Source organism: Phragmites australis, chromosome 9 (assembly GCF_958298935.1).
Source record: "Phragmites australis chromosome 9, lpPhrAust1.1, whole genome shotgun sequence".
In the NCBI taxonomy this organism is placed as follows: Eukaryota; Viridiplantae; Streptophyta; class Magnoliopsida; order Poales; family Poaceae; genus Phragmites; species Phragmites australis.
Window position 1 is genome coordinate 2,811,809 of NC_084929.1, and position 19,952 is coordinate 2,831,760.

The 19,952-nt window shown below is 40.7% G+C and overlaps 1 protein-coding gene across 1 annotated transcript; it reads left to right on the forward strand.

Annotated features, from left to right (window-relative positions):
* The first annotated feature begins 2,293 nt into the window (after positions 1-2,293).
* Positions 2,294-3,148, forward strand: LOC133929671 (uncharacterized). The gene is made up of 2 exons (XM_062376459.1): positions 2,294-2,551; positions 2,675-3,148. Exons 1-2 carry the CDS (start codon positions 2,434-2,436, stop codon positions 2,812-2,814), a joined length of 258 nt encoding a protein of 85 aa, XP_062232443.1. The 5' UTR covers positions 2,294-2,433; the 3' UTR covers positions 2,815-3,148.
* Positions 3,149-19,952: the final 16,804 nt, after the last annotated feature.

The window sequence follows — 19,952 nt, forward strand, 5'->3', positions numbered from 1 at the left end:
TACCGGACACGGAGAAACCGTTGATGGCCGGTCGTCACGGTGGCCGGTGCACGGCGGCCGAGGCGATTTCCAAACCTTGTTTTGCAAAACCACACGAGAGAGAGAGAGAGAGAGAGAGAGAGAGAGAGAGAGAGAGAGAGAGAGAGAGAGAGAGAGACGCGGGAAACAGGCGTGCATGCATCACGCGAGTGCGTGAGACCGATACGAGCACAAGGTGCACGGCTTCTGGGGCGGCGGAGCCGGGCCCGGGTGATCTGCACGCATGTTCGCTTGCATGCGACCTCATGATTCTGTCCTGTCTTTCTCCTCACGTTCATGGCATCGACCCATCGAGCCGCCTCGCCTGCACCACGCGGCACGTGCAGCCATGACCCACGATCCTCTTCTCGCTCGCATGGCATGGGGTACTTTTTATTCGGTATATGTAAAAGTCGTACACAGAAATACTATGGCACAATATATGAAATCACGTTCCTACGTAAAATTTGCATGAGCTAAGCCATTCTCATATGTCCATTTTTGGTCCTCATAAAATGCACCACACTATAAAAAACTATTTTTCGAGACACTTAAGGTAACTTTCTATAGGCGGTTTATTTGAAAAACCGCCTCAATAATTGGTGAGGGTCTCCTGCGGTTATGGATCGTCTGTAGAAATATATTTTTACAGGTAGTTTCTTATGTGAACTGTCTGTGATAATAGATTATTATCATAGGTGGTTCATATAAGGAACCGCCTATAAAAATGGTTATTTCCACATACGGTTCCTTACGTGAACTGTCTCTAGAAATGATTATTTATTAAAAAAATCATAACTTTTGTATATGAAGTAGGATGAGGAAAAAATCTATATGCAAATTGTAGCTCTCGATAAGATCTACAACTTTGTAGTTGACATTTTTTTATTTGAAGTTATTTAGATATCCAAATAATCGTTTAAAGTTTCAAACGATTATTTGGGTATCTAAATGACTTCAAATGAAAAACTTTTCAACTAAAAAGTTGTAGATCTCGTCGAGGGTTATAATTTTTATATAAACTTTATCCTCATCGAACTTCATATGAAAAAGTTATGAATTTTTAAAAATAAACTATCATCTATTTTCACAGGCGGTTCTTGACGTGAACCGTCTGTAGAAATGACCACATTATTGCAGGCGGTCCGTTTAAGAAACCGTTTATAAAAAATAGGTGATAGCTTATCTTTAAAAATTCATAACTTTTTTTATAAGAAGTCGGATGAGGATAAAGTCTATATGAAAATTGTAGCCCTCGATGAAATCTACAACTTTGTAGTTGAATTTTTTTTCATTTGAAGTCATTTAGATGCCCAAATAATCATTTAAAATTTCGGATTGCAGATATCAAAAGAATTACATATGCTCATATGTTCAGTAGTCGTTCTCTGGTGTGATGGTGGGGAGAGTTCACGCAATCCGACAGGTTTCGAGTTCGAGTGCCAAAAACGGTGTAGTGCGAGTATTTCGCACGAAAAAACCCAACCGCGTGGTGTTTCTGGTCGGTCTAAATTTTTTTTTCTTTTTTTGGTTCAAAAAAATATCGATTGAGGGACCGATTATCACAGACGGTCCGCTTAAGTAACCGCCTACAGACATTTCGCTTAAGTAACAGTATGTGGAAATCAAGTTTCACAGGCGGTCCGCTTAAGGAACCGCCTGTGAAAAACTATTTTCACAGGCGGTTCCTTAAGTGAACCGTCTATGATAATAGATTTTTACAGACAGTCATTTTTGCGTTTGTGAAAATCATTTATTTCTACAGACTTTCGATCATAGGCGGGTGCACTAAACGCCTGTAAAAACGAGTTATCATCCGCCTCTAGAAATAATTTTTGTAGTAGTGCCAACTAATAGCATAAAAAATCGACTGTACATATTTTAAATTTAACATAACGCTCTTTCGTAAACTCGTATACACACAACCAGCAAATTAAAGGACATCGCTTCCTTCTGATTTTGTCGATCGGGTGCATGTGCCTCACGCTCCTAGCCAGGCCAATTCGGAGCCGTCAGATCACCGAAGCTTCGACGATCCGACGTCTCTCCGGCCAAATGGCCAAGGCGACACTAACGCGCCAAGTGCTTTTCAATCGACGCCTAATTGATTTCCTGTTTCTTCGCTCGACATCAACGTGCGCCCCCACCACTCGTCTTCCGGATCTTGCCTCCCACCTTCCTCGATCTCTCTCCTCACCCTTCTCTTCCTCTCTCTCCTCTTGCCGTGGATATATATGGGCGTAGTTCAGGCCCCGGCCGAGTAGCTAGTTGTTGTTTACCGCAGCACAGTAGTTCGCATACACACACAGTCCAGCATACAGCAAAGACATCGATCGATTCGATACATCTACGTGAAGAGATAGACCACTAGCTAGCTGCTAGCTCGGACCTGTCGATTGGAACGGATTTGGGTTGATGATTCGCAGCATGGGATCTTGGGTTCGCTCCATCACGTCGCCCTTCAGGAAGATGCTCAACCCGCAGAGAGAGCAGCACGGCAAGAAGACGCCGAGCCACCGCCGCCAGTCCTCAGGTAATTTCTTAGCTTCCATCTACTCCATTTCTGACGATCCATCATCATGTCCTTCTGTTTGTGGTGGAATGAATCACGAAAAGATTGCTCATGTCTTCCCGATTGGTTTGATCGATTCTGCAGCCATGGCGCCGCACGGCGGCGAAGCGGCGGAGAGGACGTCGCAGCTGTACGGCGAGGTGATGGCGTGCACGTACGAGGACGTGCAGGTCATGTGGTCCATGCTCGACAAGGCCAGGATCTGCAGCGCCGCGGCCTCGTGACCACACCTATGACTAGCTTCGGTCCATCGGATCCGTCGTCCGTCCGTCCGTGGAGACGAGATGAGACGATCGAGATCGATCCACCAGTACATATATACTTATACTATAGCCACCCATTGCAAAGCTAGCTACCTGCAGTACATGCATGTCTGAAGATCGGCAATTAAGCCTGCATGCATGCAAGTTCTGAAGCTTTTTTTTTCTTTCCAGTTGATTTTTGTGTCGTCTATATATGATCTATCATGGTCGAGTCTGAATCCCCATTGCTGGCAAACATGTATGCATGTTGATGCTGGATTAACGGAGAGATTTAAGTGCTGCTACCACAACATTAGATCGATTCTCACTTTTGAGGCCATGCATAAATGTTCTGTTTCCTCTTTCGCTCTCTGCTTTGGTGTCAGAGATGATGCATGTATTCGATCATCATGCGATCCATGAATTCTATAGTATTTTGGAGGGGAGATCTGAACTCGATCCCTGCATGTAGTCCTGCACTGACTCTGCCTTTGGGTCTAGTAACAGTGCTACAGTTTTATATTCACTAATCCACTGCAGTTACACGGTTAGAGAGAGAGAGATAGAGAGAGAGAGAGAGAATTCGAGGATGTATGGAGATGAACATGAAACTGCAGCTGCGCCAGTATATTTGTATATATTGACTTGGGACGGTTTCATAGACATACAAGATCGAGTTTATTTTGTAGTTTTTATAGACTAGCATCTGACTTAAAATTTGCAGTAATTTCAGAACTCTTTTAGGAAAAACAGAAGAGTTGGTTACAGTTGTTCCAAGGATGTTTGCCTCTTGAGGGTCCGGTCTACCGCCTGCAGAGAGCCAGAAGTAACGGGCCCTTCAGGGTGGCCCAAAGCTTGGTTCGTTGGTTATGGATGGCCTGTCCCAATAGCCAGTGGCGAGAAAGGTGGAGGTTCAGAGAAGCTGGTCATCTGATAATCTTGGTTTTTCTCTCTCAAAAGATTATCTGTACTGAGCGTGTAATGCAAGTATGTCCTTGAATCGATAATTACTTGTTTGATTGCTCAATAAAAATTTTCTTCCTTCAACTTAGCAAAACCCACTGACAGTTGCGTGCATAGTCATCAAAATTTCACTGATACAAAATTTCAAGCACTAACAACAGCTAACTGGGCAGTCAATTCGGTTTTTACAGCCATAGAACTAAGCTTAAGTGCTCCACCATCTCAACTTCCAAAGGACAATCTGAATCTTAAATTGAATATGGACCTAGAGTATTTTTTGTAAACACTAGAACATAGGAGAACATGACCAGGTAGAACAAAGACTGAATTATTCATATTCTTCAAGTATTGCAACTTAATACCTCACTATGTGGCAATTATTATCATCTGCACAAAGACTAAACTGAGAAAAAAGATGTGAGAACATATCTCATCTATCTTCAGAAGTTCAGATGTCCACTTTTTACCTTCTAAACAACGTAGCATGATGGCTAAATTCATGTACAATTATCATTTGCCACAGTAAAAAATCATGCTCATGTATTATTCACCTCAAAAATCCCGACGGTAATAAGCCAATTATCACTGTGAGCCAACCAGAAACAAAGGAAACATATGTTGTTGGCGGTTGGTTTGCTGGTACGCCTCCGCGTGAGCTATCAGTTATAGTTTAGAGATCTCTTAAGAAAATAATTATACAAAAGAGATATAGTATAGTGAAAAAATTGTTTATTTTTTATTCATCTATGTTCTATAATAAAGTGAAAAAACTACTTATCCTTTAATCATCTGTGTTCTACAATAAAAGGTTCTATCCTATATATATAGTGCTTAAAACCCACAAAAGATAGAATCGAATATTTTAAGAGATCGAGACGGGCTCACATTTGGTTGCAAACTTCAGGATTCTTAACACTCTCCTTAGTCACTTCTCGCGAAATGCATATGTCTCATTAAAACTCTCAAAAAATTTAGTGAAAAAATTAAGAGAAAGAGTACATAGCTCATAATATGGTCACACAAATTGCGTCATTAAAAATCTTATCATTAGAAACTTAAAAAACTCATTTAAGGAAAAAAGAGTACAATCCACCCAAATACTTCACATAATCTTCATGATTAACTTTGGGTACTTAATCTTCTTGACTAATATTTAATTCTTTGTATCAGTATATGTGAAAATTCTCCTCCTGAAATATGCAACTCTCTAAGTCTCATTATCTCAATACCACAAACACATCTTTCAAAACTAGATGCAGGAAGAGACTTAGTGCATAAATCTGCAAGATTCTTACATAACTTGGTATGCATTACCTTTATTTTATTCATCTTATCCAAGTCATGAGCATAAAAGAACTTGAGATTGATATGCATTATTAAGTTGCTTTTCACATATCCCAATTGCACTTGTGCAACACATGCAATATTATGTTTATAGATAATAGTAGGGGTGTTAGTAGTGTTGAAACAACATGACTGCTAGATGTGTTTGATCACTCTTCTAAGCCATGCTCATTCCAGTGCAGCTTTATATAAAACTATATTTTTCGAGTAGTTTGTCGAAGTAGATATAAGACTTTGCTTTGACAATTTCTATGATATTGCAGTTCCACCACATAAGAAAACATAGCCAGTCTGTGATATCGCTATATGTAGGTCTAACGAATACCCAACATTTACGTATCCAACCAGCTTTAGATCTTGATTCTTTCTGTAGAACAGACCCAGATCTTTGCTACCTTATAAGTAACATAGAATATCCTTCATACCATTCCAATGCTTTTTAGTGGGCTCTACGCTGTATCATGAAAGAAGGTTTTCTACAAACGCTATGGTTGGCCTATTGCAATTAGCCAGATACATCAGCGCACCTATTGCACTTAAGTATAGGAATTCCGGTTCCAACACTTTCTCCTCCTCGTCTCTAGGTCTATAAGGATCTTGATCTACTTGCAATGACCTTCTAACCATGGGGGTTTAGTGGAAAATGATTTTTCAAAACCAAACCACTCTAACACCTTTTGAGTGTAGTTTGACTGATGTACAAAAATCCATCTGTCACATGCTCTAGCTGCAGGCCTAAGCAAAACTTGATTTTACTCAAATCTTTCATTTCAAATTCAGACTTCAAGTACGAGCTTGCTTCCTTCAATTTCTTCTTCTGTACCAATGATATTCAGATCATCTTCATATATAGAAATCCATTCTGGGACCAGATTGTTTCAATCCATATAGCGATTTCTTGAACTATACGCTATAAAGATGTTCGAATCAAGGCTACCATACAGATATATGGTCACAACATCCATTAGTTTCATTTTAACTTCAGGTTAACTATCATCGAGATTAAATATTAAAAGGTAATACCACATATCACCAGAGAATAGATTTCTTCATAATCAACGCCTAGACGTTGAGTGAAACTTTGTGCAACTAGTCGTACTTTGTACCTCACAATTTCATTCCTTTCATTTCTCTTACGAACAAAACCCACTTATATCCTACTGGTTTGATGTGGGGAGCTGTGCAGCATACTGGCCTAAAAACCTCTCTTTTGTTTAGGGACGACAATTCAGCTGTTATTACCTTCTATCAGTCTTCCCAATCTGACCTCATATACATTAAGTGAGCGATGCAGGCTCATGGTCATGATCTATAACTATGACAATTTTATTTGCGAAGTATATCAACTATTGTTGTTACTCTATTCCAAGATTCTCTTGAATTCACATAGTTTATTGCTATTTTATCATGAGTTGCACTTTCAGGTGCTTCTTCATCTTTCTCTTCATTATTTCTTTTAGATGCACTTTTAGGTGCTTCTTCATTATTTCTTACTATGGGAGAAAGGTCCTTTAGTTTACCAGCGTCAATTTCAGTGTGCGCATTTTCTCTGGTTTCTTCCTACGTGGAAAGATTCAAATCTACTATGCCTATTTTCTTAGGTTCCATACATTCGCCAAGTCTCAACTAGCTCTCTTCTTCTTACTTTGGGGTATTTTTATGATCGATCGTGGTAAGCTCTCATTCCTCACTTTCGCCAGACATCTTCGGTTATTTGGGACTTAAGGAACTAGATTTTTTTATCATTTTATTATTTTTCGAAGCTCCTAGGACAAGATGAGGGGTACCTTCCTTTGGTACTTTCACCCTCTCTGGTGCATTGCATGTAGGCACATGTGACTTAGTCACGCTCTTCAAATCACAAAAATGATAATGTAGATTGTTTGCTAATTTCTGCAAAATGATAATTTTCTATACTTTATCATTTGCTTCACTAGTGCATGGTTCATGTACTATAATTCCTTCGGCCTGCTAAATAATTTTCTAACATTCTTCATCTAAGGGTATATTTTATCCCCTTAATGATGAAAAATTATTTTCATCAAATATGCAGTCAGCAAAGTGGGCCATATTGAAGGTGCCATAGCGGTTCACTGTGGCGGCAGTATTGGCACATAAACCATACATCCAAATTTGTGTAAATGGGAATTTTTTAGAATTACTCCTTGCACTATTTTCATAGGTGAATGGATATTATAGGAGGATGGTCTGTAACTGAGAGCTGACGCATATAAGACTGCATGTCTCTAACATGTAGGGGCAAATTACAGTGCTACAATGAAGGTCTATTAATGAATTTTATTCTTTTTATCAGTGCTTGGGCTAGTCTATTCTGAGTGTGGATGTGCGGTACAGAATATTCAACTTTAATTCTCATACCAGTGCAATAATCACCGAATGCTTTAGATGTAAATTCTCTGGCATTTCCCATTCTAATTGATTTTACTCGATGGTCAGGAAAATTATTCTTGATTTGTATGATCTGCAAGATCAACTTTGTAAAGACGTGGTTGCGGATAGACAATAGACATACATGCGACCACTTTGAGGATGTATCTATTAATATCATAAAGTACCAAAATAGGCAAGAGAGAGGTTGAATTAGACCACAAATATCCCCTAGATTCGGTTCAGGAATGCAGAGATTTTATCTTGTACCTTTAAAGTAGACGATCTTATTATTCATTTCCCAATAACACGTGTAGGGCATACAAAATCTTCACGATTCAAAAAAATCTTTACATTTATGCGATGACCTTGTGAGTTAGTAATTATGTTCCTCATCATTCTAAGACTAGGGTGACCAAATCTATCATATTATAGGTACAATAATTCCGCACTACAAAATATAGTCTTCAAGATAGTGAACACTTTAGGTGCCTTAATGCAGTGTAGTATAAGCCACTGCTCATGGAAGGAGATTTTTCTAGTATTCTCACTTCACTATCATGCTTAGTGATGAGTAGGTGCTTCCTACCATCTTCTTCACTGATTTATACATGAAAACCGTTAGCACAAATATCTTTAAAACTTAACACATTTCTTGTAGATTCAGCGTACAACAATGTTTCCTCAATGTGTAAAGTAGTTCCCATCGGTAGTATGACTGTGGCTCTTCTAGAACCTACTATACACTTATCACTACCAGTGACAGTCATCACTTTTTCAGATATATTTCTAATAGACTAAAAATACACATTTTGTCTTAAGATATTGTTTGTGGTTCCACTATCCATAATACACACTTTCTCCATACGGGCACCACACATATTCTATTAAATACCCAAAAATATTGCTTGCAGCTAAGCTTGCTCTTCTAGACCTTTCATTTATTCATTCAATTCTTCTAAATTCAGCAACAAAATAAATGATTGATTACTCTAATTCTAGATAGAGTCTACGAAATATCTGACCACTTCTTCAATAGCTTTCTTTTCCGCTTCATCTTTCATGGCATCTTCTATGGCAGTGGAGGAGTACAAAGTAGAGACCTCTGCATCCTTTATTAGGAGGTCTTTTATTGCTAGTGTGGGAGCATCATCAACTTCCATGTGAGATATTACCCTTTCAACTATTGTTGCTTTCTTCACTTCTATCCTCACTGCAATGGTGAGGTGTGCTTTTGGCTGCTCCTTTTTCTTCTGGTATGCTTCTACAACATGCTTTGGTGCTTTGCATATTCGGGACCAATGGCCCCGAACATTGCACTTATAGCATTTTTGGTGCTGCTCACCATATGGCTTGATTTCTTTCTTTGTCTTGCCATTATCATCACTAGGCTTGACCTTGTCTGTCATCAGTTTCCTTCCTTCCTTCCCCCGCTTCTTATTGTGGTTCTTGCGTTCTCTGAAAGAGTTATGATTGACTTATAGGTCACTGCTCTTTCCTTGCAGCTGAGATAATAAGTTCTTATTTATGACTTCGTTATGAACTTCATGAAGCTGCAACATGTCAATCAGTTCAGAATACTTCTTGTATTTTGATTGATGGTGATTGCGTGTGGATTTTACCGCATTCAGGTGGAAAGTGGAGAGAGTCTTCACAATTTTCTCTTCTCCTGTTATCTTTTTCCCACAGAGACACATGAGTGTGAAAATATGGTGCAGCGTGGAGTTGTACTCTGACATGCTTGCAGTCACAAAAGCGGGGCCGAACCCATTCTTGCTCTGCAAGAGGCTTGATGGTATACTTAAGACGCTCAAAAACACTCTTGCAGTGTGTCCCATAGAGCCTTAGCACTGGTCATTACCATGTAATCATCCTTCAATGTGCGGGAGAGGTGGTGACGGAGAAAATAAAGTGCTTAATCATTTTCATCCTCTGTGGGAACTATTGCACTATTTGTTCTTAGGCTAATGGCAGCGCATAGCTTTTTTTGCTCACAGTACAATCCAGACATCCGACGCCCAAGTGAGATAGTTGCAGGCATCTGCACTTAGCTCAGCGAACTAGTTGTTTGTGATGCCAGCCATCTTCATATTTAAATGACATAAGTATTACTACTAATAAAGTTGTATCATGTTGCTAAATTGGATTACTGTAATTTTTTCGACATTTTATATGCTATCATTCAAATTTTACTGAATTTAAATGCATATCAGGTAATTTAAATAGTAACAATAATAATTAATAACATAGAAATAATAATAACAGAATAAAATACTGCATTATTGCTAAAACAGATGCAAAATTCAAAATCTAGAGGTACTTTTATGCAAGAAAAAGTATTTTTGGGGTTTTCCATAAAGTTTGAGGGTTTATATGCAAAATTTCAAGATTCACGTAATTTCCAGAAACCACAGGGTCTAATTTGCAAAATTTCAATACAACCGCAAGCACCCTTTGTCACGTCCCTAAGCCATAATTACGTAATTAAGCCTAATCATATTTCATAAGCATTAGATTTAATTTTGAGTAATTTTGTTTCGAAACATTAGAGTACTTGTTTTAAGTCAATTGGATGAGAGAAAAAATGCGAGAGAGAACGAAAGAAATTCGCAGTTGAAACGGGCTTTTTTCTCTAGCATGTGGGGTCCACATGGGTGGCCAACCACCCTATCTCCTCTTGGGGTAGCAGCCCCCACCAACTCCCTCTCTCTCCCTCATTGTCTCAGCTCTCTCTCCCTCTCAGCACGCAGCCTGAGCTCCCTCTCACTCTGAAGCTCTCTCTCTTTCTCCCACGATTCCTCCCTCTAGAAGCCGAATCGAGGTATGCATGTGGCATTCACATGATCACTAGCTTCCAATCTCCTCATCCATCCAACACATTTGTGTTTTCCCAAAAGATTCAAGCTGTTCTTGACGCTCTTGATGTTTTTGCTTGAAGCACGAGGAACCGCGGTTGGACTCCTCTTCCCGAGCGATTTCTTCGTTTCCTTCATCACCCAGTGGTCACCAACCTCCACAACCACCGTGGGTAAGTCCCTTAGGCTTCCCTCGGCAAAAATGCGTGAATTGGTGGGTCGATTTCGAGTTTGGAGCTAAGTTTGTGGAGTTCTTGAGTTCTTAAGCTTTGGAGCAAAAAGAGAGGATTCAGATGAGATTTGTGTTAGGAATTGTGTTGCTAGGTAAGTGAGTGAGTTCTAGACTCTATGAACTATCTCAAACATGTTTCCTATAGTTTGGAGAGACCCACAAATCAAATCGGCTGAGTTTCCCCCCTCCAAGCAACCTCTTTGGACAACCCGGATAGTCCGGGTATTGCCCATATGTTCTGGGTAGACCTGGAACATTCCGATGAATTATTCTCAAAAGATCATTAGGGTTCAAGATGCAATTTGAGTCTAGAATATTTTGTGTAGTGTATATCCATGTTTAGGTGGAATGGATTTAACATGCGAATCAAATCGATTAAGGAAGATCATCGAGAAGTGCAAGTCTGTCTAACCCTAATAGTCTGGGTTAAACCCGAAGGGTCTGGGTTGATTCGATTTAGATTTAGCAGAGTACCCTCGCTTGGAGCCTCACCTAGACACTCCAGCCTAATGCGGAGGTTCCGAACTCAATCCGGACCTTCTAAGTTAATTAAAAAATGGCTAACCAAGAACCACTGTTCGGAGTACAACTCGGAGGTTCTGAGTTCAACCCGGAGTCTCTGGCCTCCTATTAGCTTTCCAAAGTCATTTAGATCGCAAAGTTTACCCTTATTTCACATGTCTTTCACTTTTAGCTTGTTATTATGCATATAGTAGCGTACATTGTTCCACCTCATTCACTCATTCATACTCATCATTGCATGCATTTCTCTTTAGTAAATGAAGAACCAGAGCATGACGCGAGCGTGGTTGAAGGTGACACCGAGCCACACGTGTTCTATGAATTCTTTCTGGGTAGCATCATGCAGTCCCCTGACCAACAAGGCAAGCATCTAAGCATGTTTCTCCCATTAATTTGGATCGTATGTGTCTAATGTGATAAAATATGCTTTATGTACGTCATGCATATTTTTGAGTCGATGTCAGGTCTAGTATTGGTAGAACCTATGTCAATCAATACACCCCATATTGAGTTATTGGTGATCCATCTCCTTGCAACCAGGGTTTAACTTGATGATGGTCTAGTTTAAAAGTTAACTGAAATGCTTATCCATACATAGATTCTTTGATAGAAGTCGACCAGTGGTTCAACTCCCGTTTGTGAGCTATAGACTTTAATTACCATCACATTGATGATAATGTTGGGTTGATGGTGTTGGTTGGTTGAGTAGTGAGGACGAGGCAAGATGTGGGCGGTGTTAGGGTGTCTCTCCTGCCCCGATGTGGAGTTTTCCGGAGTAGGTCAGGAGAGAAACCCGGACTCCATAAACCACTTGTGTCGCTTAAGCACCGATCATTGTTGCAGTTAGCTTAGTACTTATCGTACATACCACATATCGATCTAATGATAAGATAAGCCGAATACCTCTGTAGCTGTGATCATTTGAGCTTGCACATCGATGGTGTGAGCAGATGGGCTTGTAAGAGACACTTGAGGTTGCTTCGGGAGTTAACCTAAATAGGCTCCACACCTAGACCAAGCCCAGTGCCGACACCCTCACCGCTTGTAGGCCTCTCAGGTAATGGGCAACACTACATTATCGTATTCAATATATTCAATAGTATATCTAATATATTCCGCAGGTTACTACGGTGATGAAGCCGGGCTGTCTTCAGCTACACCTCGACCGGTCGCACCTCAACCGTTCGCCCCCTACTACGGCACGCGCGTCTGGCCATCTACTGTTGTACCTACATACCATACAGGTACAATATTGCATTTTATACAAATACTTTCATTTGCACATTTTCCGTATCTAATAAATTCATCGGTTCGCAAGCCCCTCAAGTCATTACACATGGACGACGGCGGAACCTTCACAGTCATCATACCCGAGTCAGGAGGATAAGCCTGGGCCAGACCCCCCGTTCGACCTCGTGAGGGACTTCTTCGGGGCCACACCGGACTACAACATCATCACGCAGTCCCATTTGCCCAGTGCTCCACTTCAGACACAACACACCCAGGAGGAGGCCTTGACACCTTTGATCCCTACTAGGCCTACCAGGCAGGTTGGTCCACCCGATGCTCTGACCTACTCTAGGGGCCACATGAGGGCGAACTAGCGGCAGCGGCTCCGGGACCATGATGGTGGGACCGGCCAACGGCAGCGGGGGAGACAATAGTAGGATTGTACCTTTGCTTTTGTAACTTACATTTGTCTGTTTCATGATGCATCTTCGATTAGCAAACTATTATTACATATTCAAACGTGTCTACTCTCTATGGTCTACTTACCATGTTATAACTGCATTTCTTATTCCAACGTGACCACACACTAGTTGCATATCTTAATCCAACGTGATCACACCCTAATTTCTATCGTCCTCGACTTTGTATGAACCATTATGACAGAGCTAGAAAAGCATTTCTTACAAAGCTACTTATACACGAAGTGACCACTCGACACCTCTGTCGGGAGTTTAGCTTAAGACACGAAGTGACCACACGACGCAGCTTTAACCATTAAATGATAACACCTCTGTCCTGACGTAATCTGTAGACACAAAGTGACCACACGACTCAACTTTAACCATAAAATGACAACACCTCTATCCTGACGTAGACTATAGATAAGAAGTGACCACACAGGAGAGCTTTAACCATAAATTAAATGATAATACATGTATCTTGACACATAGAATCTCTGCCCAGCATCAATACCACAACTTTTCCATTCTTGAATAGGGAATCCAATGCTCTAGCCCCCCGCCAAGCTCATGCACTCAGTCCATACACCTGCCCTCAGCCATCATAAATAACCCTACCTTCATCCATGGATACATCACTCATTTCTCAGCTCTCTTAACTGCAATATCTTCCTCAGCTCCACTAAACCCACCCAAGAAACATTGGGGGATTTTCATCCCCCAGGCGATTGAACCACCGATGTGCTTCTGTGGCGACCTTTGTAGGCTTCGCATGTGCCAACTACTAATACGATAAGCCTCAACATGGACCGTATGAGTACCCACTGGTATAGCGACATAGATCAGTCATGTGGCACTTTCCACATCTTGTTCCCGATTTCACGCACTGTTTTACTAATCTCACATCTTGTTTTATTTGTCCAGTCTCCTCCACCTATCTGTGACTTTATTGAATGGCTCGACATGAAGTAAAATGAAGACCAGAAGCAGTGGGTCAACATGAGCATGCGGTGGAGGAGGGAAGCGTATGCACGCCGAGAGTACGAGCAACAGCAGGAGGAACTACGACTGAAGTGGCAGGAAGAGGAGCGCATGAGAAAGGCAGTGCAGGACCATATCACGGCTCAAACCCGCGAAGTTGAGAGGGCAAGGAAGTGGGAGAGGGCCTGTCGCACTAAGGCGACTGGCCCCGATACCCTGAGAAAGGGCAAATATACTAGGTGCACTCAGTAGAGAGCATCTAATATAACCCAGCATATTTTCACTCCCTAATGCATGTTAGGATTAGCAGCGGCACACTATTCGGTAGGTCTTTAGGCGTACCGTACATGTCACCATTTTTTGTCGTCATGTTTTTATGGTTAGGGTCCCATGTACTGTTTACCACCGTATGTCCCATATAATATTTGTCGTCGTTTGTAGCCTCTGCGCCGGGTAATATGCTAAGAGTGCTTCACATCTATAATTATTCACAAAATAAAATTTTGTGTCCTCCCAACAATACGTCACTAAAAAGTTACTGATACAATTTTACATCAAATACATAAACAGATATCAATAATTTTACAACAATCCATAATTTCCAAAATATCACTACTCCATGATGCTGTATTAGCCACTTTTTGACCATTTTGATCCAAAATTTCCAGCATATTAATTTCAAATATTTTTCACCGAATAAATGTGCACTATTTTTCAGATTGAGCTATACAAATATTAAATTAAAAAAACAAATTTTATCAAAGCTAGGCAGAGGCTACCCGCCCTGTCATAGGGCGGTAAGCCTACCTGCCCTTTCAAAGGGCGGTTAATCCCTACCCGCCTTTCGAGAGGGCTGTTAGGGTGACGATAAGGGGTGGCAGTGCCATCATGACATCCTTACTGTTCTCTGAAAAGGTTACAGTTATTTTAGAAGACGGTAGACATCTATTTCTACAAATCTTACCGTCAAGAATCTATTTAATAAGGAAAATATAAAAACAAAATAAAAACTTAGAAGCGAAGCGTAGCAGATAGGAGGCGGCTTAGTTCAATAGCTGGTGTCGGACCAATGCACAGTAGTAGTCACCAGGGTGGCCGGCTCAGGTGCACCCTGGCGCATGGCCCAGCAGCGGCCCGACATGGCCTAGTGAAGGCACGGCTGTGGCGGCCTGAGGCGCGGCCTAATTTTTTATTTATAAATTTTTAATTTAAAAATTATAAATTATGTGGCTATTTTAAAATTTAAAAAATATACTCCTCTTGTCCTATTCAGTGGGCGAGATGAATTGAATTTATCGTCCATCCACATGTGGCCTGTACAGGTTCAAAAGTCGCCTATCCAAGTTCAAAAATCATAAAAATGCTAGTTCTAATGGTCTCAGCTCAAAACACTATTAAAATAGCCATGAGAAATTTAAAAAATATATAGTATTGCATAGCATGCTACCATCTATCTCTCCACAAAATGTCACGAAAAACATGCCCTGTAAGATCAGAAAAAAAATTCAATGCTAGATGTATTTGTCTTTTTTGTTTTTCATTGTATAAGTAATTTGTTGAGTTGAGATTTTGTGGACTACAAGATAATAGCATCCTCTACACAACAAATGTTTTTTTTTCAGAATTTTTTGTATCTATTTCAATAGTGCTGATGGTTGAGAGCATTGGAACACAATTTTTTTTATGATTTTTGCACATTTCTAAAATAACCATATGTTTTTATAATATATATACATATACATATATTAATAATTATAATTTTATAGTTTTCAGTAGTGGGATATTTTATTTATAATTTTTTCTCAATATTATAGTTCCATAATATTGCAACAATAGACTATCGTCGCTCGTTCATTAGACAAAATCAAGGTCTCAACACATTATGGGTCGTGTTTATCAAGTAATAAAAAGTTGATGACTATCATATGATCACCCGTTTAATATGTGGGACTTTAATCTCACCTACTAAACAGACGAGATCTTACATCAGCATACGCACAAAAAAGTGTCACTCACTCTTCGGATGACACCTTTTGGTATATAAATCCTCGCACCAGGCTCGCTTGTTGGTGGTGTCTGTACGTGCTGGTGTATGTACGTTTGTTCATGTTTTCATTTAATTTTTGATTTTATCTAGGAGTATAATAATGATCCAAATATTCTAAATATTTTCATGAGTAAACTAGAACTTACTAGCAACTTATTTTAATTGATTTGATCTAAAAAACATAAGCCAATATTTAATTAAAATTCTCCAAAGAAGCCAACATTTATAATTTCTAACAATTTTTAATGCCTCAAATAACTTCCAAAAAATCAAGAAAAATTCATTAATTTTCTACTCATGTGATGTACTAATTTATAAAAATATTTGGGTTGCTTGTAAGCTCTAGTTTTCTCATAAAAATATTTAAATTTTTTGAACCACTCTTATACTCTCAGATAAAATCAAGAATTAAATGAAAAATATAAATACACACGTACATACACTAGCACGTGTTGACACCACGAATAAGCGAGCCTGGCATGAGGATTCATATACCAAAAGATGTCGCCCAAATAGTAGGCGACACGTTTTGGGTGAACCTATCGGTGCAAAATCTCATCTATTCAGCGGATGAGATCATGGTCTCATCTATTGAATGGACAACACGTGGTAGTTATCAGTTTTTTATTACTTGATAGTCGGAGCTCACAAGGTGCCATCTGTCCATAGGGCGAGACCTTGATCTCGTCCGATGAACAGACGACAGTAACCTATTGCTATAATTTTTTGAAACAGCTGTGTAAATTTGAAAATATTGAGATATATATAAATAAATAAATATAATAGGCTGGTGGTGGGCCCAGCCTAAACGGAACCCATCGACCGGGCTTGATAAAGAGAGTTTTTCTTAATTGGTACATATATTATTGGATGCCTGTAAACCATGGGTTTCTTGTTGCATAATACAAACTCATCCATTATAAGGACATATTTACTTGAGCCTTATTTTTTCTTGAGATATTCTCAATGCAATTTAAGCCTGACGCAAACTCATCCATTAGAACTATATGCAAAGTTTTTCAAGCATTTTATGCATTGGAGATGGTACTTTTCTGAAGACCTCCTCAGCTATCTATTTCGCAAGGACGGACGATTTGCAATGAATAAAGATAATTTTAAGATCCATGTTGTTCTTCGACCATAGTTAGAAATGGAGGAAAATATTAACAATTATAACTCGAGTCTAGTAGATAAATGGTTCCATATCTTTTTATTACCCTACATTTGCACATGCTGGTCTATCATGTATTACTCGTTACATAAATACATGTGTAGTATATATTAATATAATTGGATTTAGTCTGAGCTGTTATAGCAAGTCCTCTGCATACCTTAGCTATTATAGCTTGAGGCAGCTGATAGATTGTTAAATCTTTTATAGCATGTCCTCTACACACAGGACATGCAATTAGGTCAGCATACTCTTTACGATAGAAAATACAATTATTTGAACAGTTAATAGATTGTTAGATCTTTTATTTGCAATCCCGTGGGGCAAATGATATTCTTTGCTTAGTATGTGGTGTTGGGAAACACATGTCCCTTTGAAAGCAAGTCTCGTACGAGACGTAACAGCTCTGTAAAATTCTTATCAGACCAACGATTACTTGCTTTCAATTTCAGTAGTTCAAGTATAGTATACATGCAGTTGTATTATTCGTCATTGCAGCCCGGGTACAAAGGTATCTTTGAGCCATTCTTCATGTCATTGAATTTATCAAACTCTCTCGTAGTTTCATATTTCACTTATCCATGGAAAAGCATTTGGTCCATTTTGCCGAACAATGTATCATCATCCTCATACTCATCAGAAGGATAATCGTTGTTGTCCAACATGTAGTCTTCTCCATGATGGTCAACCTGTGGAACCTCTTCTTCACCGTGTTTGGTCCAACATATATAACCCTTTGTGAAACCCTTTGAATCAAGTGTGCTTATACCTGCAATTATTTCTTCCATCCTCTTTTTCTACCAAAATCAATGCATGTACAATATATATCATTCTTGGCATCTCTTTTAAATGCATCTATGCCATCCACGTACTCTTAACACCCACGACTATCAGGGTACATCCAACTTCGGTCAATCTACACAACACAAATTAAAAAAAATGATGGCATGGACAATATATTAAAGCCAAATCATCAAATAATCAAATACATTTTGAAAAAATCCTGCAAAATTATTTTCAATGAAGCAATATAATTCATGTAATAGGCTAAACACTACATATCTAAGCTTCATGACCATCGGCCATGAATTTGAAAGAAAAACCATCTCCATGATACCCTAAGTCATATATTCCATCCACCAAGAGAATTTGAGCTAAAATCTAAGCTAGCTACCTAATCTAGGTCATAGATCCATTCACACCTTGAAATTTTTGGATAAAAATATAGATAAATTAATAAAAGTACATCTCCATGAAACCCTAGATATAGCAATCAAATTAAAGCTGTCTACAACAAATTTGCAACCAGACTACTATGGAATCCATTTAGTAGGATGCTTTTGTACAGACATATCTATGGAGCCACCTGTACAAAGGGTACCACAGACGATTTTAAACTAGAACTGTCTGAGAAATAGCAATAAGCAGTTGCAACAAAGCATGACACTATAATACAGATGATTACAAACTACAACCATCGGTTCTAATAGTATTGACGGTTCTAGTTTAGAATCGTCTGTACTGTTCCTTTTGTACAGACGATTTCAAATTAGAACCGTCTGTACTATTGATAGTATAGTACAGACGGTTCCAAAATAGAATCGTTTGTACAAAAGGAACAGTACAGACGGTTCTTGTCGGAGGATGAACTCCTGTCGCAGGGATCCCGAGAAACCCCTTTTTAAAGATTCGGCTGGGGGGATGATCCTGAACGAGCTTGTCGGGGAAATAAATGGAAACGGAAATAAGTGCAACGGCTGGTGGTGGGGGATGATCGACCTAGTGCAGAAGAGAGATAGATGCACCGGGGTTTAGACAGGTTCGGGCCGCACAGGGGCGTAACACCCTACTCCTGTATGACCGCTATATCTTTCTTTGAAGGGAATTCTTCAAGGATGTATCGGTTACAAGGGTGTGCCGCCTATAGAGAGCTTGAGGCTTCCGTGTTCTAGCTTGGTTTAAGCTTGTTTGTGATGTTCTTTGTCTTTTTATCTGAGCTCTCGGGGGTTTCTTGAGGGTTGTCGGGGCAGCTGAGAATGTCAGGATGTCAGGATGTCAGGCCGCGCGTGCCTATTAAATGCGGCATTGGGCCTTTGAATGGCTGACACCCTGATGACGGGATCCTTCGGGTTGTCGGACGATCTTGCGCGAACCTTCGGGGAACCAAGTCCTCGGGGGCCGCTGCGTGCAGCCCCGAGCACTCTCTCCCGAGCACCTCGGTGAGACCTTCGGGGAACCGAGTCCTCGGGGGCTGCCACGTGCAGCCCCGAGCACTCTCTCCCGACCACTTTGGGTGAGATCTTCGGGGAACCGAGTCCTCGGGGGCCGCAACGTGCAGCCCCGAGTACTCTCTCCCGAGCACTTCGGTTAGACCTTCGGGGAACCGAGTCCTCGGGGGCTGCCACGTGCAGCCCCGAGCTCTCTCTCTCGAGCACTTCGGTGAGACCTTCGGGGAACCGAGTCCTCGGGGGCTGCCACGTGCAGCTCCGAGTACTCTCTCCCGGGTACTTCGGTGAGACCTTCGGGGAACCGAGTCCTCGGGGGCTGCCATGTGCAGCCCCGAGCACTCTCTCCCGAGCACTTCGGTGAGACCTTCAGGGAACCGAGTCCTCGGGGGCTGCCACGTGCAGCCCCGAGTACTCTCTCCCGAGCACTTGGCTGTTTGTATCATCGGGGGATTACAGTACTCGGGGGTAGGCGAGGACGCTTCCGAATACTTCCCTCCCGGTACTTGGACTCTGCGGGTCATCAGGGAAGTGGAGTGCTCGGGAACCAGAGGCGGTGGCCCCGAGCACCTTCTCCCGGGACTTAGCTTCTTCTTATCTTGCAGGGTAGACCTCGCGGGATGGTGACGCGTGGCGGATGGCCGGCCCAGTCTCGGGACTCAGGGGCCCCTGGTTCCTGATACACCGACAGTAGCCCCCGGGTC

Coding starts and splice junctions, on each gene's coding strand:
- LOC133929671 (XM_062376459.1), top strand. CDS start 2,434: ATGATTCGCAGCATGGGATCTTGGGTTCGCTCCATCACGTCGCCCTTC. Junction 2,552..2,674: donor CCACCGCCGCCAGTCCTCAG/GTAATTTCTTAG, acceptor TCGATTCTGCAG/CCATGGCGCCGCACGGCGGC.